Source organism: Myxocyprinus asiaticus, chromosome 37 (genome assembly GCF_019703515.2).
Source record: "Myxocyprinus asiaticus isolate MX2 ecotype Aquarium Trade chromosome 37, UBuf_Myxa_2, whole genome shotgun sequence".
NCBI classification, from domain to species: Eukaryota; Metazoa; Chordata; class Actinopteri; order Cypriniformes; family Catostomidae; genus Myxocyprinus; species Myxocyprinus asiaticus.
In genome coordinates, this window is record NC_059380.1 from 35559250 (window position 1) to 35586385 (window position 27136).

The 27136-nt window shown below is 38.9% G+C and overlaps 1 protein-coding gene across 1 annotated transcript; it reads left to right on the top strand.

The window, feature by feature from the left end:
* The first annotated feature begins 971 nt into the window (after positions 1 to 971).
* LOC127427871 (EF-hand and coiled-coil domain-containing protein 1-like) lies at positions 972 to 17785 on the top strand. Its single transcript, XM_051675747.1, has 8 exons — positions 972 to 2007; positions 3818 to 4385; positions 6974 to 7086; positions 10079 to 10214; positions 10312 to 10456; positions 10525 to 10653; positions 15849 to 15918; positions 16001 to 17785. Exons 1-8 carry the CDS (start codon positions 1446 to 1448, stop codon positions 16150 to 16152), a joined length of 1875 nt encoding a protein of 624 aa, XP_051531707.1. The 5' UTR covers positions 972 to 1445; the 3' UTR covers positions 16153 to 17785.
* The last annotated feature ends 9351 nt before the right edge of the window (positions 17786 to 27136 follow it).

A 27136-nucleotide genomic window follows, 5' to 3' on the forward strand; every position in this document is an offset into this window, starting at 1 on the left:
TACAGTAATCATACAGTAAGTTCACTTTAAAGGGTGTAAATATAGAAATCCTGACTCTTTTGTGGACTATACAGCAGTGGAGAATGCTATATATATATATACAATAAACTTATTTCATTTTATTCTTTTTTTTCTCCACTTTTCTCCCCAATTTGGAATGCTCAATTCCCAATGTGTTCTAAATCCTCCTGGTGGCATAGTGACTCACCTCAATCCAGGTGGCGGAGGTCGAATCTCAGTTGCCTCTGCGTCTAATCCACGCATTTTATCATGTGGCTTGTTGAACGCGTTACTGCGGAGATGTAGCGCGTGTGGAGGCTTCATGCTATTCTCCATGGCATCCATGCACAACTCACCATGCGCCCCACTGAGAGCGAGGACCACATTATAGTGACCACGAGGAGGTTACCCCATGTGACTCTACCCACCCTAGCAACTGGGCCAATTTGGCTGCTTAGGAGACCTGGCTAGAGTCAATCAGCACGCCCTGGATTTGAACTGGGGTGGTAGTCAGCTTCAATACTCGCTGTTACCCAGGCCCCTATTTCATTTTATTATTTTGTTATTATACAAGTATTTGCTAAGCTACAATTAAAAAGGGTTATATCTAAATGGTCTGTGCCTTACGCTATTTGTCATGTTTGGCAAGTTTTTGTAATAAATACAAGTTTTCAATTATTTTTTTTAATTTTTTTTTTTTTTTTGCCATTTACAAACTTCAGTATTCATACTTCATAGGCATTGTCAGTACATCTGCATGGGTGTTACCGGCTTTATTCCATTATCTTGTACTGTAATAGGTCACTGAGTCACACTTGAAAACTGCCTCAAAGTGATTTGTAAACTTAAAAAGCTGCCATTTAAAAGAATCCCCACTACCTGTATTGCGTTTCTTTCAGCTCTAGAGAAGCAGCTCACTTTCTTGGTCATGGTTCAAGAATGCTCAGCCTGAAGTGAGCGCCCTGGAACACACATCCTGTCTCTCCTGTCAACCCAAAGGGCGGAGTGAGTCTTTTGAAGACACACTACAACCACAACCAATGAAGGAAGAAGTTGGAGAGAGGATTTGCCTGCATTTTTAAAGTCAACAATAGATTTTGGATTAAGATTTGGATACCATAATTTTATTTGATCACACTTAACATTGCAATTATTATTGTATTATGTAGTTTCATTAGGATACTGTGTATTTACATTGCAAATATTCTGTAGAGCAAAAGCGATTGTAATTACGAACTGTTATTTAAATGAGATATTAATTATAGTTACTTTATATGTTATTTGTAGCCTATAACACTGTAATGCCAAGTGTAACATTTTGTTGAATATCTAATGAACAACTTTGTGCATGTGTTGTAAATGCACAGAGATGTAAGTTCACTCTAAAGGGTGGAAATATACATATCCGGATTTTCTTGTGGACTATACAGCAGTGGATATTCAAAATGATGCAGGTTTCACGGATCCGAGCTGCGCGTAAAAGCGAGTGGCTGAAATGCGCTCTCACCCACCACTTCAACCCTGATCCCGGCGTGGAAAACGAGATCGTGGTCTTGGCAACCGGTGTGGACCAGTATCTCCAGGAGGTTTTTCATCATCTGGCGTTTTATAAAGGCGATAATCTCGTCTCCGATGAGGATTTCAGGATGTTGTGTTTGGTTTTGGGGATCTCAATAAGCGCAGAGACGGAAAATGGCACAAATGAGCACGAAGATATATGTTACGGACTTCCTCACGCGCTCAACTTCAAAGAGTTCCATGCTCGACTTTGTGGATTTTTCTCCATCAAAGCGCAGGAAGGACAGACGACAGGACGACTGCCTGTCAGTGAGGAGACCGAACTCATCGAGCGTGAAATCAGACTCCGTTGTCCCCGCGTCCGGAGGAGAAAGTGCGTGAGTTTTGACCTGTCTAAAGATCATCAGACAAAGAGGAGGTCATTGAGGGGATCTGGACAGACTCCGAATCTGGATCAGAGTCCGGCTTTGGAGTCCAGGAGAAACACTGGTAAGAGCTTCATTTATGGACTTATAAATTCATAACCTGTCGGGCAGGTGTACTAGCCAAGAAATTTAATGACTGACATTTTCCATACAAAATCTCAAGAGCCTAAGGGAATTTCCCCCCCCACCTTTAAATGATAATTAACGAAGATTTAATCATGGGGTTTATGGGAGTATTATGTCTATGCTTTCATGAAATTGCATGTGTTTTATGTATTTAATACTATTAGTACTATTAATCCTACTACAAAAAATTATAATAATCACAATAAATTTCTCGTTACAAGAAAGTTAACTTTGAATGATAATAGTAAAGTAAATAATAATAAAAATATTAAAACTTACAGGAATGCCATTTAATGAAATGAAATAAAAAATATTTTATTAGATTGAAAATATTAATAAATAATTTATATTTATCTGAAATACTTGCTTTTAAATTATAAATTTTATCATTACTGAATTTCTAATTAAATAACACTAGTAGCCTACAATACAATTATAAAATTATAAATAAATAAATATAAATTAATTAGAATTAAATTATTATTATTATTATTTTGTTTTTTTATCTCCCCCTTTTCTCCCCCAATTTGTAATGCCCAATTGCCCAAGGTCCTCAGCATCTGAGATGTCAATTATCACCTGGCTTGTTGAGGTGTTATTGTGGAGACCTAGTGCATGTGGAGACTTCATGCTATTCTCTGCAGCATCCACACATAACTCACCACATGCCCCACCGAGAGCCAGAACCACATTATTGCGACCACTAGGAGGTTACCCCATGTGACTCTAGCCTCCCTAGCAACCGGGCCAATTGGTTGCTTAGGAAGCCCGACTGGAGTCACTCAGCACGCCCTGGATTCAAACTTGCGACTCCAGGTGTGGTAGTCAGCGTCTTTACTTGCTGAGCTACACAGGCCCCCAGAATTAAATTATTATTAAATAATGTAAATCAATTATACATAAATACATTTTGTAGTTGATTCTAATTAATAATTTAAAATAGTTGTTTTATAAATAATTTATAATTTATCTGAAATAATTTGAAAGTTGTGTCAGAAAATTATACATTTAGATTTACTGTGTAATATCTATGCCATTATGATGTTTGATGTATTTAATAATATTTCAACTAATACTACAGATAATAATATTTCTTAATAAAAATAAACCTTTATATAAAATAATAATTAATTATAGTAAATAATTTAATTTAGGAATTTAACTGAATTATAATAAATTAATACTAATTAATTAACTAATTAAATTAATACCTTAACTAAATTAATGTCAGATCTTCACTCAGAAATATTTTAGCCTGTTTTAAGGTTTACACATTTCAATTTCATAAAAAATAAAAACAAATAAAAAATAAAAATCCATCGAATTGAATTGTGTAATCTTTAACTAAATTAAATGAACAAAACTTACATTTATTCAAGTTGTATTAACTTAATTTAGTAAATAATTATGCAGTTCAATTTGATGGAATTTTGTTATAAAAATGTAAATGCATAAATCTTTAAAAGAGGCTAAAATATTTTTTGAGTATGTGCTTTGAATATTTAAAAATACATATATTTTTTATATATTATATTATATTAATACAACTAAATTAATGCAAAATCTTTATTTTAGTATTTTGTGTTTAAAAATAAATTTATATTATATTATATTATATTACAGTTATTATCGAAAATTATTTCAGATCATTGATTAATAAATAATCTGTGTTTTTTAAGGTGCTTTTTAAAGTATATTTTCAAATAGTAAATTTAGTCATAACTGAGGTTCTAATTTTACTATTGCAGTGTTTGATATTAACCCTCAGAGTAGATGGCAGGACCAGCTAGAGTTGGAAAACGCCAGTCTGAGAGAGCTGGTGGAGGACTTGCGTTCAGCTCTACAGAGCAGTGATGCACGGTGCATGGCACTGGAGGTGGCGTTACGCCGAAAACAAATTCTACCCCAACAGACTGCTGTAACCACACCAGAGAGAAAAGACTTCAGTGTTTGGGGCAAAGCAAAAACCCAACAACCCAAACATAAGGAATGGGACTACAAAAGAAGCACGAAAGACCTCCAACGAGAGCTGGAACTGATTCGAGCGTCTCGCGATGGACAAATTGAGGAAGCCATTAGGTTCAACCAGAGGTTAGAGGAAGAGCTGATGGCCGCTTATAGAGAGCTCAGCAGGATGTGGGAGATGGTGGGTAGTGTCAAAAAGGAAAACGCCCGGATCAAGAAGAGGGCAGAGGAGGCTAGAGGGGCCCTGGCCGCAGGGCTTGAGGGCGTAAGGGCCTTACAAGACCAGGCCCAACAAGCTGATCTGCTTCGAGACAGAGTACAGAATCTAGAAGTCCAAATGGAGAAGTTCAGGTGGACCTTTCATTTATTCACTGCCATAAATTCAGTCACACATATATATGTTACAACTATGTGTATTAATAACAGACTGATCTCACTGTAAATTCAGCCGCAGGAGGTCGAAAGTTTTGCTGCTGAAAGGGGTCTGTGCTTACCGAAATTCAAACCACTGCCCCCAGTGGCCGAAGCTGGAAGTGTTGTTGAACAAATGGTGTGAGCTCTAGTTTCCGGGCAAAATGTCCACAGGGTGGCGCCAAAAGCGAGGTGTTTTAAGTTGTAAATTATTTAATATAGTCAGCAGGAATGCTTATTTTATTAACCCTACCTCCAAACCCAAACCCAAACCCTAAACCAAACCGTTAGTGGAGTACAAATGTAATTTTAGAGGGAAAATGCAACCTCCGAATCACGCTCACGTTGTTTATGTGAACGCGATTACTTGTGTTCACTGGACCAGAACCTGTAAATAAAGTGAGTATAATTACTAAGAACCATTTCATAGGTGGTCCCTATATTTTGGGACCCTATAGACGACTGCCTATACTGCCTATAGGACTGACCGGTCCTGCAAATATGAACCAATGCAGACCACAAAGGCGTTCCCAGCAGAGAAACCATAATCTACATGTAATCTTGCACAACTATACGATATTTGACTACACTGATACTCCAAAGTGGCTTCTGGCTTCAGTTTGTGTATGATGAGTCAAGAATCAGGGGGTGGTTATAAACATATTAGTAAAGATTTTACAGCTTTGTAGGGCATGTTGCAAACATGTTTGATTTTCCCTTGACAGATGTTAATGTCCTGCCTTAATACCATAGGACTGCACAGTTTGTTGCAAACAGTTATTAGTCATTTGCTTTCAAGTGTATTACTGTAATCATCAAAAGCCTCTGTTACTGCATTTTACTGTAACCTGAGTCTTAATATATTTTACTGCCTGTCTTGTGTGCTATATCCTGGACGGAAGGATGTGTTACACAAGTTAAAGCAGGAGTGTTGGACAGTCAAATCACAGAGATTTTTTTTAAGTCAAATTTTTGTCTCTTACACCTAATCCAGTTAAATAATGTGACAATCTATATTATGCAGGCAATCCAAGGAATTTTATTTAGGAGGCTTACGCATACCAAACACAACTGTATGAGTCATTTCTGTGCAACTAGCATCACCAAATGGAAAGCAGGTTTCCCAAACCCTCTCCCTGTCTGTCACTGGTCAGCTAAACACATAGCCCCGCCCCAAACTCAAGTTATTGGTTGATGCGTTGAGCCATCGTTGTTATGCTGAGCTGTTAAAATGAACAGATAGATGTTTTGAAAAACACAAATCCAGTGTTTACTCTTTTGGGAGAAAATAACTTACAAATGCCTTACTTATCTCCTCTGGGATAGGAAAAGTAGCTTTTAAGGGATCGTTCACCCAAAAATAAAAATGTTCAAATCATTTACTCACCCTCATGCCATCCCAGATGTGTATGACTTTCTTTCTTCTGCTGAACAGAAAAGAAGAACTTCTCAGCTCTGTAGGTCCATTTAATGCAAGTGAATGGTGATCAGACATTTGTAGCTCCAAAAATCACATAAAGGAAAAATAAAAGTAATCAATATGACTCCAGTGGTTAAATCCATGTCTTCAGAAGCAATATAATAGGTGTGGGTGAAAAACAGATAAAAATGTAAGGCCTTTGTTTACTCTAAATCTCCAATTTCACTTTAAATCTGAAAGTCACATGTGGTGCATGTTTAGTTCATATCTGAAAGTGAAAGTGGAGATTTAGAGTAAAAAAGGACTTGAATATTGTTCTGTTTCTCACCCACGCTTCTGAAGATATGGATTCATATGGATTAGTTTTATGTTTCCTTTATGGGATTTTTGGAGTTACAAATGTCTGGTCACCATTCACTTGCATTGTATGGACATACAGAGCTGAGATATTCTTCTAAAAATCTTCTTTTGTATTTTGCTGAAGAAAGAAAGCCATACACATCTGGGATGGCATGAGGGTGAATAAATGATGAGAGAATTTTCATTTTGGGGTGAAATATCCAAAGTTTGACACAGCTCATTATTCTCTATGTTCTGTGTGCTTTAAAGAATCCAGAAACCAAAATGATGATCTGAATTGAATAAACTGATCTGAAGAACCTATAATGTAACATCAACAAGTTTTTTCAATCTCTAAAGATCCATATAGACAAATATTGTTAGAACCATTGTCCCGCACACATAAAGTGGCCAGATGCCAGTGCTATTAAAATTCAGCTCCCATTTATCCTGTAGTCAATCAAGTAAATAGATGGCTTTCAGTAGATATTTAGCAGATTAATGTCTGGGTTAATATTTCATTATATCAGACTCTCTGTGTGGTGATGTAATGCTCATTTCCTCACCTGGAAAGGCACGTTGAAACCTGCAAGATTCCTTGCAAAAAAAAATCCACATAGTCTGCAGGGACAATATCCAAACATGTTCATGCATCATCATCTTTTGCCATGTGATCATCAGGGTTTAATTCCAAGGTCCTGACTCACCTGATAGAAGTTAATATTTGGTTATATTAAAGTAACAGTGTATTATTTCGGGTTGCTTTTAGGGCCATGTGCACCTGTAGAGAGCTGATTATGAACAGAACAGACATACTTGTAGAGTCATGTGAGTCTGAATTTCCTTCCTCCACCGGTCTCAATGATGCCTTCATCAGAAAAGGTATGGAGATTCTAAAATAAAGTGTTTGTCTACTAACAGTAGCTTTGGTAGTTAACCCCTAATGGTAGACGCTGTAACTACCATCCTAGTCTCATAAAATCACATTATTATACCAATAATTCTGCAAAGTTATTTTTACATGGCTCGTTGAACGTATACGAACGTAACCAAAAACGGGAATGAATTCCCCTTCAATTGTTCAAGAGTGAGAACTTTATTTGTTAAATGTTGGTAACCAGTTAATAACCAGTTAATTTAGTTCTGATAACTTTTATCATGATCATAAATGGTTTGTCAAAGTTAATTTTCGGAATTACACCACTTCCTGTTGCCCATAAAATTAGGCTTCTTTCTTTTCTGTTGAACATGATAAGCATGTGCTTTGATACTTTTAGACAACTATATATGATTACTATGTATACATGCACGGTTAATCCAGATACAAAGAAAAATATCAAGTAAAAAGTACATTTCTCAGTTGTTTCCAAGTCTTCACTGAATTATTGTTAGATATGATGCATAAATACAGATTGATGCTGATGGATTCTAGCCTAGAAGCATATTTGTCATTAAAAAAAATAATTAAAATAATTAAATAATTATTAAATGTTTAAAATAAAATAATGTAGTCACTTGGGGAAAAATCAAATGGCTTATTTCCACTTATTTTGGTTGAGGCAAGTCTCTTAATTTGAACTTGGCCAGGCTAGGCACCTTTTTTTCTTGAGAGATCTGGAAACACTGCAGCTGGTATATCACCCACCCTTTGCACAGAGTACTGTCATTTAAAAAAAAGAACGTTATTTACTGTTCTTTAATTTAGCTCTAACCGTTACCAATTAGAAATGAGGCAGCGGAATGCCAGAACTGGAACAAAACAATTACAGTTTCTGCTCAGACGGACCCTTACGAAAAACATAGAGTTTGTAGTCCATGCGCACAAATCACGGGTAATACGGTAGATTCTCAGTTTATAAACACATACTTTTTGCCCTGTCCCTTACACAAAGCTATCTTATGACATCAAAGCACTACTAAAATGCATGGCTTGTAAGGCGATACATTTAACGTTTGCATTAGAAAACCAACTACATTTACAAGCTTGTTCATGTGTAATAAAAAATTGCGCGCTAGCTCAACTAATAGAGCATGTGGAAAGGACCGGGGTATGAGTCCCAAAGAGCACGCAAGTCGACACATGAGCTAAAAGTGTCATAGAAACACCACAAAATGACGTGATTGCTTCAGCAATTGCATCTTTCATCTCACTTTTTTTATGACACTATCGGTTAGGTTTAGGTTTAAGGTTTAGGGTAGGGAGGAAGGTTTTGTTGATTTAAAACGCGAAAGAAAAAGAGATAGTTCACCCAAAAATTTTAATTCTCTCATCATGTACTCATCCTCATACCATTCCAGATGTGTATGACTTTCTTTCTTCTGCAGAACACAAATTATGATTTTTATAAGAATATTTCAGCTCTGTTGGTCTATACAATGCAAGTGAATGGGTGCCAAAAATGTTATGCTCCAAAAAGGCATCATAACAGTAATACATATGACTCCAGTCTTTTAATCCATATCTTCAGAAGTGATATGATATGTGTGGGTAAGAAACAGATCAATATTCAAGTAATTTTTTGTTTGAAAATTTTCTCCCTGCCCAGTAGGGGGTGGTATGCATGAAGAATGTGAATCACCAAAAGCACAAGAAGAATGTGAAAGTGACCTGTTTCTCACACACACCTTTCATATCGCTTCTGAAGATAATGATTTAACCACTAGAGTCGTATGGATTACTTTTCTGCTGCCTAAAGCTTCAAAATTTTGCCACCCATTCACTTGCATTGTATGGACCAAAAGAGCTGAGAAATTATTCTAAAAATCTTCATTTGAGTTCAGCAGATGAAAGAAAGTCATATACATCTGGGATGGCATAAGGGTGAGTAAACGATAATGAGAATGATAATTTTCATTTTTGGGTGAACTATTTCTTTAACCTAAAAATATCATCTGTTTCGAGAAAAAAATCGCTTTTAGCGCCACACATGGGAAATTTCACCTCAGAACTGCTGCGGTATTTGTATGGAGCCACGCAGTATCATTTTGCAAAAATGTCGCCACAGTCATATAATTTGCTGGTGTTAACTGCACCATTATGCTGGCAAAAGGCATGTTTTTCCATTGACGGCAATTCAAAAGTAGCTGTGTATTCTGATTAAATCAATTCTTGCAAAAAACATAAGTCACAAAAATGTCATTATATTCTAGTAGGTATATCACCATTACTCGATTTTTGGGAGGGCTCTTAACAGTGTGAAATAGACTTATTTGTTTCCTATTTGCTTCAAGGGTTCTGAATAATAAAGGTATCCTTGTTGTAGTCCAAAAACTCTGAAAAGGTTTAGCATTTTCGAGCTTTTGGGTTCCCTTTGGATTTTACTATGTTTTTATAATAGCCGTTTTAATTTATAAGTAAAATAAGGTCTGTGGTAAAGATTTGTGAAGATTTGACATAGACATTTTGTTCTTCAACATAAATTACAATCGTAACCCAAAAGTGAATTTTAAAGCCGTGATGTGTTTTAAAAAGCTTATTCTGGACCAGTTGCTAAATAAGGACTACAATGGTTTTCCGTTTTGTCAGGCATGTCCTCTCATCTGCTCATGGTAGTTGTAGTCCTTATTTAGCAACTTGTTTTTTTTTTAAACCACGGCAGCTTCAAACTTCACGTTTGAGGTATAACCATGTGTAATTTATTTTCTAGGATAAAACATCCAAGTATTGTCAAGTAATGTTTACCACAGACCTTATTTTACTCATAAATGATAAAACCTGGAAATCCAGAGGGAACCCATGGTGAATCGGGTTTGCCTACAAATTGACATTACGGCTGAACAGATCTATATTAGTACTGTATTAGAATGCTTCGGTTGAGGCATTAATCAGAGTGGTCATGGGATGATTATGTGGTCATGTGACATCTCTTTACAGAAGAGGGCCTGCAGAGGTCAGTAGAGGGTCGGGCTGCTTCTGATGAGGAAGAGGAGGAAAGAGGGGTGGATGAAGGACAGTGCTGCCTCCTGGAGGTGAAACAATTGATCAACAGATTGCACGGCTGTGCCAGAGGGTGAATATATTTTTAGTTTCTTTTCCCCTTTGCCACAAATACAAAAATTCACGTTTGGGATCATCCGATGTGTTCGCCTGCTCGTGTTCTCCTACAGGTGTAAAAAAACTGCTATTTGTCACTGGCTCGTTTCTCAGACTTCTTCCAACAGCAGAGAACTCCACGGATCTCCTGGACTGAGAGAAACCAAAGGACGAGTGTGGATTCCTCGAGCAGATGAAAAGGCAAATGAACCTGTAAAGGTGAGAGCTGAGAAGACACAAATACCATAAAGTCTATGCTCTCTTCACTAATGTATGTCATCTCTCAGATACAGCAGAAAGACAGGGACAGTTTAAGACAGGAAGTTCAGATGGTGGAAACAGAGAGAGAATGTGGATCACTGCTGGAGGAGAGACTCACTGATCCACTCACTTTACCACTGCATCTACGAAATAAGGTAAGATTTAAAGGAATAGTTCACCCAAAAAATAAAAACTCATAATTTACTAAATCTCTAAACCTGTATGACTTTCTTTTTTATAGTTTGGTTATATGTCAGTTTTCTGTGTTCAGGATCACCTTGCAAAAGTTTGAGAACTTAGCCTAAGTATACTCTTTTTACCTCCAGCAAATATGAACACATTATGAATATGAACCTCTCAAAGCACTTCATTGTGATGGGTGTGAGTGCCACTGCCCTGTAGTCAACTGCCTTAATGACTACAGACCAGTGGCACTCACACCCATCACAATGAAGTGCCTTGAGAGGCTGGTGCTTAAGCATATTAAGGACATCACCCCTAAAAAGCTGGACCCCTTACAGTTTGCCTACCGCCATAATAGATCTAACATATCTCTTGCGTTGCATACCACACTGGCTCAACTGGATAACAGTAACAGCTATTCCAGGTTACTTTTTGTTGATTACAGCTCAGCATTTAACACGGTTATTCCATTAAAAACTCATACAGAAACTGCTTAACCTCGGACTCAGACTCACTTTATGCAACTGTATACTGGATTTTCTCACTGGCATACCCCAGCATGTGCGAATGGGTAAAAACACCTCCTCCTCTCTGATCCTCAACACAGGGAAGTGTGCTGAGCCCACTACTATACACCCTGTTCACCCATGACTGTGTAGCCAGAAACTGCTCCAATTCCATCTTAAAGTTTGCTGATGACACCACCGTAGTACGCTTGATCACAAACAATGATGATACAGCCTACAGGGAGGAGGTGAGGCTCCTGGCAGAGTGGTGCCAGAGTAACAACCTTGCTCTCAATATCAGCAAAACAAAGGAGCTGGTTATTGACTTCCGGAAACAGGGAGCAGTGCATGCACCCATCTACATAGGAGATGATGCTGTTGAGAGGGTGAAAAGTTTTAAATTTCTTGGTGTCACACTCACTTCTACCCTTAAGTGGACTGAGCATGTAAAGACTGCCAGCAAAAAAGCTCACCAATGTCTTCACTTCCTCAGATGTCTGAGGAAAACTAAGATGTCCACAGCAGTCATGACCAATTTCTACAAGTGTGCTGTAGAATCCATTCTCACCGGAGGCATTACATCCTGGTACAACGACTGCTATGTGATACTCTTTTAGTGCAGTCAACGACAGCCGCACGCGGTGACGATTCACACAGACGAGGACTGTCTGCGTGTTGACAAAATCTGGGCAGCACGCAGTCGGTCTGCGCAGACTGTGCTGATGACAAAATTGTTGTCACGAATTATGTGCACGTTTCAATCATGAAATGGGACGACCGAAGTATTCACGTTTTTCCTGAACGCAGAAGTGTTCTATAACGGATGCCAGTTTGTAGTTTCCAGTTTTCACTCACATCAGCATATATTCTTAACAGATAATGTGATGTTTTTCGCATTAACTTTATAAAATTTTAAAAAAAGCATGCATCGGCTCCATAGTGCCGATATTTTAGAGACTTGAGACGACCGTATTTTGACAGTACCCCACCCGTCAAAATTTTACGAGTGGGTGCATGACGTGAGGCTATGAACTGAGGTGAGCTACGTTGATATCATCAGGGTTGGGAGGGTTACTTTTGAAATGTATTCCACTACAGATTACAGAATACATGATGTAAAATGTAATTTGTAACATATTTTGTTAGATTACTCAAGGTCATTAACATATTCTAAATACTTTGGATTACTTCTTCAGCACTGATAGATTGTTTCACTTGTTTTGACTATAAAAACTCTGCCAGTACAGTAAGACAAAATACACATGTTAAAATACATTCTCTGAAAAACCTAAATATCTTATGCAGTGTTGTTTCTAAAAAAAGATAAATCAAATTGATCTTGTTTTAAGGATTTTTAGATATTTTTACAGGAAAACAATACAAAGATTATCATCAAGAATAAAATGTTTGCCCTAATATCAAAGGTCTTACTACAAAAAAGAAATTATGATCTACCGTGAATTTTCTTGATAAAAAAGTATGATCGTGCCTGGTAACATGTGCATGTAAAATGGCTTGAAATAGCATTTTAACTTTTTACACCAGGTTTATTTCTATTTCTTCTGCTCCAAACTTACTTCAAACTTACTTCTCTGTCTGCTCGTATGAATGTAACACATCATAAGAAAGTGTTTCACCGCTGTTCAAATGCACTTTGGATCGCATCATTTATATGGATAAATGTTTTCCATCTGAAACGACTAAATATTAAATGAAACAAATGACAATAAAATGCAAAGTAATCTCTTCAGTAATCAAAATACTTTTTGAATGTAACTGTATTCTAATTACCAATGATTTAAATTGTAACTGTAGTGGAATACAGTTACTTATATTTTGTATTTATATACGTATTCCCGTTACATGTATTCCGTTACTCCCAACCCTGGATATCATAAACTACTTCAAGTTGTTATGACAACCAACAACTGCACAAGTTGAGCCTGAAATCATTTTTACTCCAACTAACACTTAAAATGGTTGTTGTTCTCTGTCTGGAACACTCATATTGGTAGTTTTTAATCTTGCTTCTTATGGAGAACGAAACCAGCAGAGATTAGAATTATCATGGCGATGCCCAGTGGTTAGCCAGGAAAGCTGTCGATACTTTGGCCTTTATGCGGAGCACAAAAGGAGATGTTTTAATGTATAATCACAGGCAATAAAATACATACAATGGCAGTGGAAAGTGACTCACTTTAAAACTTAAAAAAGGACCCAAAAGTACCATAAAAGCAGTCTAAGTAACTAATACGCCACATTTTCAGTCCTCTGAAGGCATACGATAGGTTTTGGTGAGAAACAACACGAAATGTAAGTCATTTACCCCTATGAGAGAAGCTCATTCACAGTGAGCACTTGCGTTCTTTAGCCCTCAAAACAACTCACATATAGCCTGAAATGAGCTTTTCCCATTGCGCTCATGAATGTGCAACAACATCAAGATTACTTAAAATTACTTAAATTTCAAGTTTTTAACTGAAAACCTATCATATGTCTTCAGAAGACTTGGAATATACTGTAATGCATGAAAGCTACAGTTTACACTCAAAAATATATTTTAGCCTATTTTTTAAGATTTACACATTTAAATTTCATAATAGTTCAATCAAACTGAATTTGGTAATTTTTAAACAAAATTTTATTTACAAAAAGGTATTTTGTTTTTATCTTATTTTAAGGATTACTCAAATCAATTGATGGCATTTTGTTATAAAATTGAAATGTGTAAACATTAAAATTATGACAAAATGAGAGTTAGAGGTTATCATACTGATGTTCTTAGTTATAGTCTAAGCCACATACTGTACATTGTAAAAAGTGTGTTGTTGTTTTTCTTCTTCAGGTAACCTAAAAATAATGTGCTTCATTTAGTAACAAGTTAATTAACTGGTTTGTGTTAAAAATTTTATTTAATCTGGCTAAATACCTTACCTAGTTAAATTACACCAAAATAAAGTACTTTTTATGGCTTAGATCAAGTACAGGTACTTGAGGTAACACTTGCAGATTGCCACTTTTTCAGTGCACAATTTAAAGACCTCTTGAAATGACTTGTCGAGCAAAACCACACTTGCTAGCTTGTACCATATATGAAAACAATGAAGACACTTTCAAAATTGTTACACTTCATACACTTCTTTCACAACCAATTCATGGTTACGAAAGGAAGCGAAGTACAAGTGTTAATGCAGCTAAAGACATTCCGACTCATCATGTTTTGCTACTTGCTTTACTAGTCAGTGACAGATGGTACATTTATAATTTAGGGGGAAGGGGTATTCTCATTCTAGAGAGCATAATATTACATTTTAATACACCAGTGAATACAAAAATAGTCATCAATATATTTCCCAGAACAGAAAGACTGTAAATGTTAAATGTTTACACTGTATCTCACTGTGAAAAGGGCATGCCAACTCTGGAAAGATTTAGCATGCTAATGTGGGTATGGCACATTAATAGGATATTGGTCTTGGTGGACTATATCTGCTACACTGCTGCTGCTGCTGCTGCTGCAGAGCAAGTACGGAGACATTTGCTCCTGATAGAACATTCACTGACATACCGAGTTAAAGGTGCACTCAATAATTTTTCCTCATTAAAAAAATGTAACTCCTAAAGACATGAATTGTAATTTTGCAATATATGTAGGAAATCAAGTCCACTCACATTAAAATGAAGACTCCAGTCATATCAGTGACCTCTACATGTAGAGGGTCCGCACATGGGGGCTGCCATGTTAAATCACATGACCAGCCAAATACTACTCACTTTATCTCAGTAACCGTCCTGTAATTTGACACATTCACTCATTAGTTAAAGCAATCATGGCTGATTGTGAATGCTACATTTCTACAATAATAACTGAAACTGAAACCACTGATTTTAAATGTTGCTGCATCCAAGCCGCTAGGTGTCACTATAAGACACATGCTGCATCGAGCATGTATGACATGCTGCTGCACAATTAGATATGAATACAATTCCCATGTAGCAGATCTAGACAAATCGAGCTGGGAAGGTGGAGGGTTTCAGAGAAAACTCTCGCAGTGCGCTGCAGTGAAACTGGCTTACTTGTAAACTGATCAAATTTAAATGTTAGGCAAAGAGAGAGTACGCAAATTGATTGGCTACAAGATTACACATCAAAGGACCTACCAGATTACACCATGTGAGCCGATTGGCTTAACATGTCACACGTGAGCGAGCTGACTGGCTAACAGATAACAATTTCAAAGAACCAATCAGCTTGCACCATTCAGATTTTCATGCCTAAACTTAGTTCTTTTTGTTGGTTCATATAATGTGTTCAGGATTATTTAGTGATGTTAAATTATATATTTGATTGAATCAAACCATTTCATTTAGGTGTTACCACAGTTTTATTTTCAGTGCTGCTAAAAGTAAATGTGGTCAGCTTTTAGGAGTACACTAACACATACTGTAGATGACCGCAAAGCTAACAGACAGAAATAGAAAGCTAACAGACCTTTAAAAACGTATAAATCAACATAAAATGATCACTGAAGCATGATTGTTTTTATAAAGAGTGATTCAATACACTTTGGGGAATGAGTATGTCCATTCTGCCACCTTGTGGTTTAAACTGCTTAATGCACCTTTCTGTCCTCAACAAAGTCTGTTTTGATCCCTCATAGAGTGTCTCTCACAAAGTCTTGGGGAAAATTCTAATCAACACGCTAGACCTGTGTACCAGAAAAGGCCACGGTAAATTCCTTTCCTTTCTTTTTATTTATACTTTTATCCTAAAGTCCTGGATAACACACTAATTCCCCTCTTTGTCCTATAGACTGCACCCCAGTTTTCATGGTAGTGGACACGCTGTGCCAGCAGCTCCTTTCCAGTCACCTCCTAGATGGAGAGGAGTTCAGCGCCGGGGCTCGACCTTCTGTGACCCCAGGTCACCGAAATATGTCCAACCCCCTTCTGATGTCCTGTTGAGAGTGGCACAGATGTCTCATCACTGACAAAGATCTTCACTTAAACCATTCTGCGTCTGTGTTTGTGTGTTTATGTACATAAACATCTGCTTCAGATATGATGTGCTCACATTGCACTTCATTTGTTTGAGAAACATTTGACACTTATGACTTTCTTACAAAATCACATTTATGTTATATTGTTTGCTAAGCTAAAAAACAATACAACTTTTTGTACAAAACTAAGAAATAGACATATTTATTCCAAAATTACAGTATTTCAGTATTCTTATTTTACCTCTTTTCTAATGATTCAGCTTGTAGATCAATATGAATGAGTCACTGATATCTGTTGAATGTCACTGTAACTTAGCTATGATGTCACTGCATGTGACAGTGTCACATTTCCATTCCCCACTGTTACAATGTTTCGGCTCATTTAGATGAGGGACAAGGCAAGACAAGACAAGACAAGACAATGCATTATACATAAGACTTTCCTTATAAAAGTCAGGCACACTCTGTTCAGGACGCAGCATTGCTATGTGGATGTCAGAAGGTAAACTATCTAAATCATTAAGATTCTTTAAGAAAAATCTGGAAGGTTTGTCCCCTCTCATCTCCCATTCAATGTCCAGACAAGCTCATTGTCAGACATACTCATTGTTATCCATGTCAATCCCATTTATTCCTCCCAATCCGACTGAGCCTCTCTTGTTCTGGAAACATATCTGCTGAGTTATGCGTCTGGTTAATTCACTTAAATCATCAGCATTGATTGATAAGGTTCTGAACATTATTTCTAGAATACACTCTGATAGTCAACAGAGTTAGTGACATTGTGATACACCAGAGAAAATTCCTGATGCAAGGCCATAATGACATCAGTTGAATTGGTTCTTAATGCATGAAACAACACTTTAAACCGAAGATTACAAGTTTTCTCTTGTAATCATGTTGAAATATTTAGCTTGCATGGCTTTCTGGAATATTTGATTCTGTAAGCTAATTATAACATTCTGTGGTCAAATATTTGTGAGTGACTGCTGAACTGTTGTGTCCCCACTGTAAAAAATGTTTTGTCAGGGAACCTAAAAATGTGTCTCACGTGGTAACATCTAAATGAACTGGTTATATTCACGTCAAAAATGTTATTTAACATGACTACATAAACCTGACAAATTAAGTTACACCAATGAAAGTCATTTTCAACAATTGCAGTTTACAACTTTTTCCAGCAGGCAACCGATTTCCTGTATAATGTAGCTGTGCTAGTTTCATGTTTTTCGTATTATTGTGAGGTCTTTTTTTCAAACTCAATATTTTAAGTAGTTTTACAGTACTTATTTGCTAAGTAGTTGTGTAGGATAATACAGTCAGTCGGTCACAAAATCACAAAATAAAACCATTCAGACCCTTACGCTGGGGCCTATGTAATTATTAATCCCTTAACAATGAACTGTAACTCTTTGTCCTTGTCAATGGTCAGACTTTCATGAAAAATGTAATGAAATATTTCACTGAAACTCGCTCTGTGGCAATGCATTTTTCATTTAAGTCATAGTTTTTGTCTTTTGATGAAATTGTCTGTTAGATTTAGTCAATATTTCAGCATGTCATATTCATTCATTTTAGTCAATTTTACTCGGCTAAAATGGCATATAAATTTAGTCAACAAAAATAACATGTTTTAGTTGACAATAAAAGTTTTTGAAAAATGTATAAACTAATTTTGTAATAATTTAGAGTCATGCGAACTGATAAGCATGCTAAGCTAATGCTGCCTACAGCTAATCACTTGTAATCAATTAGTCTTTTTTGTTATTAATATTTTTTATTGATTCCAAGACAGACAAGAATAAATGTAACCACAAAATTATACATTAGGAATCAACTTAAAACCCTTTATAACACCCACACACCCACCCGCCCCCCGCCCGCACAAATATAAAACAAGTAAATACCCACATATAAACAGACACACAAATAGTAAATACAAAAAAGACAAAGTTCAACATATAGTGAAAGAAGAAGAAAAAATAAATAAATAAATAAATAAAATTGTCTCCCTCCACTGCCCCACGCTAGGACCTCTCCAAATGAGACAAATAACTGCCCCATTTTCTGCCATAACTCAACAGGTTCCCCTGCCGTCTGGAAGTCATCTCCTCGAAAGCTGCCACTTTACCCAACTCGGTGCACCACTCACGAAATGAGGGTGCATCAGTTGACTTCCAACCCCTAAGGATTAGCTGTCTGCCAATCATCACGCTGGTTAGTACCCAGCTTTTCATATATTTATCTCCTATATTCAGGACCCCTCCGTCACCCAAAATACAAAGTCTGGGGCAAAATGAAAACTGAGTGTCCAGTACGTCACACACAAAACGCTGGATCCTCAACCAAAATTCCTGAATCTTAATACAACCCCAAAAAACATGGGTTATGTCCCCGTTCTGACTGGCATCGCCAGCAGGTGGGTGAGTCTTTAAGAACAATCCTGTACAATCTAGAGGGGGTCCAATATAATCTATGTAAAATCTTAAATTGCATGAGGCAAACCCTTGCATCTCTAGATGCAGACTTTATGTTGTTTAGAATCCTTGCCCACACTCCCTCCTCCAATAACAAATTTAAATCTTCCTCCCATAATCTTTTGAGAGAATTTAAAGCTCTGTCCCCCAGTCGCTGAATTAACAGGGAGTAATACACTGATGCCTCATGACCCTTCCCAAAAGCAGCAATCACCACTTCCAGAGTATCTGCCGCTCTAGGGGGGTGTATGCTACTCCCAAAAACAGAGCAGAGCAGGTGGCGCAGCTGTAAATACTTATAAAATTGAGATCTGGGAATCCCAAAATGTTGAATCAAATTTTCAAAAGATCTCAATACTCCACCCTCATACAGGTCACCAAGTGTAGCAACCCCCCTCACAATCCAATCTGACCAACAGAAAGGGGACTTATTAATACATAGTTTAGGGTTCAGCCATATGCTCGAGGCTACGTTTAAATAAATATCAGAATTAAACACTCTGGACACTTTTGTCCATATTGAGTGCAAATGCAAAATAACGGGGTGCGACTTAACCTCTCCAGCTAGTTTAATCGAAGGGCTTTGCAGTGGCGAGATAGGGGCAAGAATTTCCTTTTCAATACAAAACCAGGGAGGAGCTCTCTCAGGTGGAAGTGACCAATGAACCAAATGTCTAAGACTGAATGCATAATAATAAAACAAAATCTTGGGTAGGCCTAATCCACCTTTGTCAATCGGCCTATGTAATTTACTGAAATTTAACCTAGGACGTTTACCATTCCAAATGAAGGACTTCGCGATGCTATCAAATTGCTTGAAATAAAAGAGGGGGACATCTACAGGGAGAGATTGTAGCAGGTAGTTAAATTTTGGAATACAATTCATTTTAATAACATTAACCTTCCCAATCAGAGATAAATGTAACGAAGCCCACCTGTCCATATTATTTGAAAACCTTTTTATTAAGGGATCAAAATTAACTCAGACTAAATCAGACAAATTTGCTGGGAATAAAATTCCCAAATACTTAATTCCCTGTTTGGGCCATTGGAAGGCACCCGGCTGGAAGGCCGTTACTGGACAGTACGCTGTCAAAGCCAAAGCTTCGGATTTAGACCAATTGACATTGTATCCTGAGAATTTGGAAAAGGAGTTAATAATTCTGTGGAGGCAAGGCATAGATCTAGTGGGGTCAGAGACGAATAATAAAATATCATCTGCGTAAAGCAGAAGCTTATGCGCCACACCTCCTGCCACCACCCCTGGAAAATCATCCTCCTTTCTTATCACGGCTGCTGATGGTTCCAGGGCAAGACAGAACAATAATGGGGAAAGAGGGCAACCCTGCCGGGTGCCTCTATCATGAGTAAAATAATCTGACATTAACCCATTTTTTTGTACCGCTGCTACAGGGTGTCTATAAAGTAACTTAATCCAACCAATAAATGTACCCCGAACCCATACCTTTCCAAAATCTTAAAAAAGATAATCCCATTCTACCATATCAAACGCCTTTTCGGCGTCAAGAGAGATGGCAGCAACCGGAGATTGATCATTCGCTACTGACCACATAATATTGATGAGCCGCCTGATGTTATCAGAAGAGCTACGGCCTCGAATAAACCCCACCTGATCTATATGTATAAGTGATGTCATAACTTTAATTTTGGACAAAATTTTTACATCTAACTGGATCAGGGAAATTGGGCGGTAACTTTTACACTCGCTTGGATCTTTGTCCTTTTTAAGAATCAGACTGATCCGGGCTTGTGTCATGGTTGGCAGAAGCTTTCCTTTCTTTAATGATTCCGTATAATCTTCTAACAAAAGTGGAGCCAGTTCTGTAGCAAAAGATTTGAAAAACTCAGAGGAAAAGCTGTCAGGCCCTGGAGCCTTGCCAGTAGGCAAGGCTTTAATTACCTTATCAAGCTCCTCCAAGGTTATCTCAGAATCAAGATAATTTTTTTGCTCAGTTGTCAGTTTAGGGAAATCTAATGGTTCCACAAAGTTCCTAATATCTTCATCAGTGGATGAAGACGTGGAACCATTTTTACTATTAATATCAATAGCCGAGGTAAATATTTCACAACAAGCAGATTTCACTGAGGGAATGATAGAAAGAGACTCTCTCTGCTTTATATATCTAGCCAAAAGCTTACCTGCTTTGTCACCTGACTCAAAGTATGACTGTCTTGCCCTGAATAACCAAAACTCTACTTTCCTTGACAAAATAGTATTATATCTATATTTCAATCGGGTCAATTCTCTGAGGCCATCAGATGACATACGGCGCTTCAGCTCTGCCTCGGCACTTTTAATATTCCCTTCCAACTCCACAAGTTCTTGTGCTTTGGATTTTTTAATGAATGAGGCATACTCTATGATCCGAACCCTAAGAACCGCCTTAAGTGCCTCCCAAGCCACGCCCACTGAGGATACTGAGGACCAGTTGGTCTCCATATAAACACTGATTTCAGTCTTTAACATTTGTTGGAAATCAGGATTTTGCAAAAGGGACACATTAAGGCGCCAACTATATGATTTCTTTTTCTCTGTATATGGCAGCACCTTTAAACTCACCAGGACATGATCTGAGACTAAGATATTTCCATTTGAGCAATCAACAACAGATGAAATGAGGGATTTGGATATAAAAAAAAAATCTATTCTAGAATAAATCTTATGGACTGATGAAAAAAATGTATAGTCCCTACCAGATGGGTTCAAAAGTCCCAAATATCTGTAAGACCAAGATTTTTACACATCCTGTGAAGCGTCAATGTTGCTCTAGGGGGTTTACAGACTTTTGCTTCACTATGATCAAGGACTGATTCCATCAAAAGATTAAAGTCTCGTAATCAATTAGTCTTAAAGGGGTCATGATATGAGGCGTAACATTTTACACAAAGGAGTTCATTGTACTATAGAAACATACTGTAAGTTTCAGAACTCAAAACTTCCTTCTCACTGCAAAAAGAGCATTTGTTGAAACCAAACTGCCAAAATGACTTTTTCTCTACTTCCTCTTCATTGTGATGTCACACTGTGGTAGACATTTTGATCTGACTGCCTCCACAACAACACATCAAGGCTAATGCTGCATTCTAGACAATTCGGATTTTCCCACCTCCAACTTGAAAATATTGACTGGAATGCCGCTTGAAGTCAGATATCTGACATGTGAACTCAGGGTAGATCGATGAACCCCGACTTCAGCTAGTAGCCTTATTTGATGTATTTCCTAGATGGCATGACCTCCAAGTATAAACTGGAGCTGGGATTTGTGAAGCATAAAAACAAACATTTAAGTATTTTCACTGAAGGATATGTCTGTATATGCAATATACAATAAATGTACAAGAGGATGTTAAGAGGAATTGTTTGTGTATCAATCAATGGCTATGTTTTCATGGCCCCTAACCACAACCTCCACAGTTTTAGCAATAAATGCGTTGAGTTAATATGCGTTATTAATAAAAATTGTATACCCTTTCTTATATGCTGAAATTAGAACTTTTCTGACCCCTGACTTATAAATAAAACACAACATCTTTTATATGTTAAAATGTAAAGTTAAAATCTTTTTGATTATTTGTCTCCTTTATCTTATTTATGTATACCTTTTGGTTGGTTTATATGTATTTTTTTTCTTTCTTCACCTGTACTTGTCTTTATGACATTGTTTAATCTTATTGAACATTTATATAGAAAAAAATCCACAGTTTTAGCACCATTTGTGGACTTTTGGATGGTCCTTTACCCACCATAAGCACATTTTCCAACTTATATCAATGTTAAATTAGTGCTCTGGAACGATTTCACCGTGATGCCATCTGACCAGCTTAAATATGGGACAAATTGTGTCCCGTATTGATTCAATATGGAACGCATATTTTTATCTTTAAATACGGGACGATCCTGTATTTTACGGGACGGGTGGCAACCCTAAAATCACCCTACAGTTAGCATGCAAACCGACTGTGATGCATATCTATCATAGCATGTGACATGCTAACTATGAAAAACAGACCATTTTCTTTTGAACTATTGGTGGCGCTATCACCAAACTACTAGGGTTTCCTCAGAACATGATGTCGATGACACATACTAATTTTCATTTAAATTTAACGAAGCGTTCAAAAGATCCTAAACTTTATATTAAAATTCAAAATGTCAGAAAGGTAATATGGCTAACTTCTGAAAATTTTGGTAATGCAGAAATCCTCATGACCCAAGGAATCCATAGACACCAACCTCATGATTTTAGTCAAAACTGTTCAAAAGACATTTCTTGACGTTTTGTCACAAAACTTTGCATACCCTGAGATTATGGTCCTGGTGAAGCATACCAAGTTTCTTTTCGATATGACAAAGTGTTATCGAGATATAGCCTCTCTTTCGGTTTTATGTCGATATCGTTAAATTTGCGCTACTATAACTTTTCAACAAGAGTGAAAATCTAAATTCTTCAAAGTGCACTCAGTATTTCTTTCCTCAAAAAGTTTTACTTCTAAAGAAATTAATTGTAATTTTGAAACATATGTATAAAATCATGAGCACTCACATGAGATGAGGACTTTCGTCATATCAGTAAGCTTTTTCATTCTACATGGGGGAGGGGCGTCCTCGTTGGGGCTGCCATTTTAGAGTCACATGACCAGCTGAATACTACTCGCTTAATCTCAGTAACTGTGTCTTGCTATTGGACACTTTCCCTCTTGGATTTAATTAATCATGGCTGATTGTGAAAAGTGAATTTCCACAATGACATCTGTAACTGAAAACTATTGATTTTGAATGATGGTGCATCCACACCACTAGGTGTTGCTGTAAGTCCAAGATCACATGAGCAAAAAAGATACTGAGTGCACCTTTAAGGTCTCTTCTGTGTGGCTCTGTCTGAAGATCATGTGGCCGGTTTTATTTTGCAAATCAGAAAAGTTTGTGGTAGGAGTGGTAGAAAAATTATTAAAAAAAAATCACAATCCAAGATGGCAGCCACTGTAATGGGAAAGTTTTAATGTAAGGGGTCCATTATAATCACCATGAGGAGAGTAATCAGAGGAAAGAATTTTATTTCTAAGCCAAACTGTAACGTTGGTGTCTTGGAGTGGAGACGCAGGAGCAGATACTTTAAATATTTTAATAATAAATGCTGGAGTGGAACAAAACAATAATGATAAACATCACAACATAACCATTAAACGTAACACTTCAAGGACTGACAAATGAATAAACCAATCTAGAGGGTATTTAAACACAAGGAGCTAAATGAGGGAATGGAATACAGGGGAGAATGATGAGGAGCAGATGGAAGTGATAAGGGCAGTGCACTATGGGAGATGTAGTCCAGGAGCTGGGGGATCGGAGGACTGAGGCGGAGCCGGTGGGACTGAGAACCAAGGCAGAGCTGTAGGGGAGGAGGTCCCTGGTGGAGCCGAAGGAGGAGCCAGGTGACCGAAGGACCAAGGCGGAGCTGGAGGGACGAGGACCCCGGTGATGCCGATAGGCTGATGGCCCACGGTGGAGACAAGAGGATGTAGAGCCGAGGTGTTGATGAGGGATCGGAGGGCCAAGGCGGAGTCCAGGGCTCAGAGGGCCAAGATGGAGTCGGAGGGTCGACAGATCCCCTTGCCTGTGAAATCACAGGGTTTGATGGTCGAGCCGGTGACTTGGGGGGAACTGGCTGACCAGGAGGAGGAGGAGTCTTGAGTGGAGCCAGTGGAGGAGGAAGGGCCAGGGTACTGGACGGAACCAGAGTGTCCATTAAGCTGGCTGGAACCAGTGGAGAATGAAGGGTAGTCAGGATGGGAACCAGGGCAGGGAGCAAGTCCAGGTCTATTAACCTGGTGAGAGCTGGCTCTGGGACGGTTGAGGCTACAAGCACTGGCTCTGGGACGGTCAAGGCTACAGGCACTGTCTCTGGGACGGTCGAGGCTAGAGGCACTGGTTCTGGGATGGTTGAGGCTACAGGCACTGGCTCTGGGGGGTCGTTAACCATGGCAGGCGTGGGTGCTGGCTCGTTGACCGCGGCAGGCGTGGGTGCTGGCTCGTTGACCGTGGCAGGTGTGAGCGCTGGCTCGTTGACCGTGGCAGGCGTGGGCGCTGGCTCGTTGACCGTGGCAGGTGTGGGCACTGGCACATTGACCGTGGCAGGCATGGGGGGAGGAGCCGTGGAAGGCTTGGAGGGAGGAGCCGTGGAAGGCTGGTGAGCCGCTGAGCTGCAGAGCCACCTCCACGTAGTCGAGCAGTGTCCAGTGAGGATCCGCCGGAGGCATTAGCTCCTTTAGTGCACAATTAAGACCAGCTCTAAAGTAAATCACCAGAGATTGGTCTTCATAGTGCACCAAATTCGCCAGGTGGAGAAACTCACGGACATGATCCTCAACTAGACGGTCCCCATGCTTGAGGAGGAGGATGCTTACTGCAGGCGGTAGATCCATTTAGTTCGGTCAGTCCTTCTGTAACATTGGTGTCTTGGAGTGGAAGAGAGGGGATGCAGGAGAAGATACTTTAAATATTTTAATAATAAAAGCTGGAGTGGAACAAACGCTTGAGTGGAACATACGCTGGAGTGGAACAAAACAATAATGATAAACATCACAACATAGCCATTAAACATAACACTTCAAGGACTGAATGAACCAAACTAGAGGGTATTTAAACACAAGGAGCTAAATGAGGGAATGGAATACAGGCTAGGATGATGAGGAACAGATGGAAGTGATGAGGGCAGTGCACTATGGGAGATGTAGTCCAGGAGAAAACTTCAAAATAAGAGTCCTTGAAAAACAAGAGAGACAGACTGTGACACAAACCGTTCAAAAATTCAAAGCAAAACAAAAGTGCATTTTTATACTGGTGTTGGCACCATGGAGTTTGTCCTCAAATTTGGTCCAAAGGCTACTAATTCTCACCCCTAACATCATAATTTCCCAATGAATGGTTCATAGAGCTGCCATAATCCCATGGCAGAGGAAGAGTATTAATAATGAAAAACAAAGAAAAACACTAAGGGCCTAAGTCCCCATATGTTTAAAAGTTCAAATTTAACAACAATGAGAAACAATAGACGTAATATATTAACTGTCTAAACATGAGGAATTCACAGTAGAGTAACTTCTAAAAAGTAGCTAATACTTCAGTATATTCATAATATGCTATTATTTCAGGAGCTCAGGTTCCCTATCCGTCACTCACTCGACGTTGTGTCGATGTAGTGACACTAGGGGTCACTCTTGGGAGCCCCAAACATCTCTGCTTTTTGAAAAAAGGCCAATGGGAATTGGCGAGTGGAATTTGCATGCCACTCCCCCAGACATACGGGTATAAAAGGAGCTGGTATGCAACCACTCATTCAGATTTTCTCTTCGGAGCCAAGTAGTTGCATTCAGTGCACTGAATTCAATTTCTCCCTACCATTCACCTCATACTGCTGGATTTACGGCGCATTTCAGCAGCTTCTCCCCCTCTGCACCCGTGGAGAGCAGAGAACGCCCCTGGGCGCTTCAGCAGAATAAAACTAAAGAGTATATTCTAAAAGAGTATATTTTCAATTCTAAAAGAGCGGCACACACGGAATGTCTTTTTAAAGATGCCTTTCCGTTTGTGTGTTACTCCTGGTTGCGGTCGTTATCTCTCCGCTTCTGACGGCCACGATCGCTGTCTTACGAGTCTGGGCGCTACCCACGTGGAGACATCGTTCGTGGATGGGTCTTCTCCTCATTGCGAGAACATGACCATGGCAACGTTATGGTCGCGTCTTGCCTTTGTAAGAAAGCAAGCCACCCCAGTGGCTCCCCGCCTCGGTCCTTCTACCTACGGGTATGAGGCCGCGTTGGTTAGCACTGGGGGCGATTTGGGGACTTCAATGGGAGCACCTCTGCCGGGTAACCCCCCACGGACCTCCCATTCCTCAGCACGCTCGCTTGCCCCAGTCGGGCTTTCGGATGAGACTGCCGACTTGTCTCAGGGCGAGTTCAACCTCTTATTCGGAGCCCGGGAAGACGATGAGTTATCGAGCGCAGCATCGGAGAACGGGCTCGTCCAGTCTGATGTGGAGACTTCGGTTGGGCTTCCTCCTTCGGGTATGGTCGCCCGGTCTCAGGCCGACGTGGAGATGACGGACATGCTTTCCCAGGCAGCCGCAAGCGTCGAGCTAGAGTGGAACCCTCCACTCTCCCCTGAACCCTCGCGGCTCGATGATCGGTTCCTGGGCCCAGAGTGCCCGAAGCTCCCATCCAGGGCCTGTAGGTTTACGTGATCTCTGATGGCTAAGGCCTACGGTGCCGCTAGACAAGCTGCCTCCACCCTGCATGCCATGGCTCTCCTGCAGGTCCACCAAGCCAAGGCAATAAAAGAGCTGCATGAGGGTAGTTCTGACCCAGGATTGATGCAGGAACTGCGCTCGGCGACCGACCTCGCTCTTCGGGCGACGATGGTCACGGCACAGTCTCTCGGGCAGGCGATGT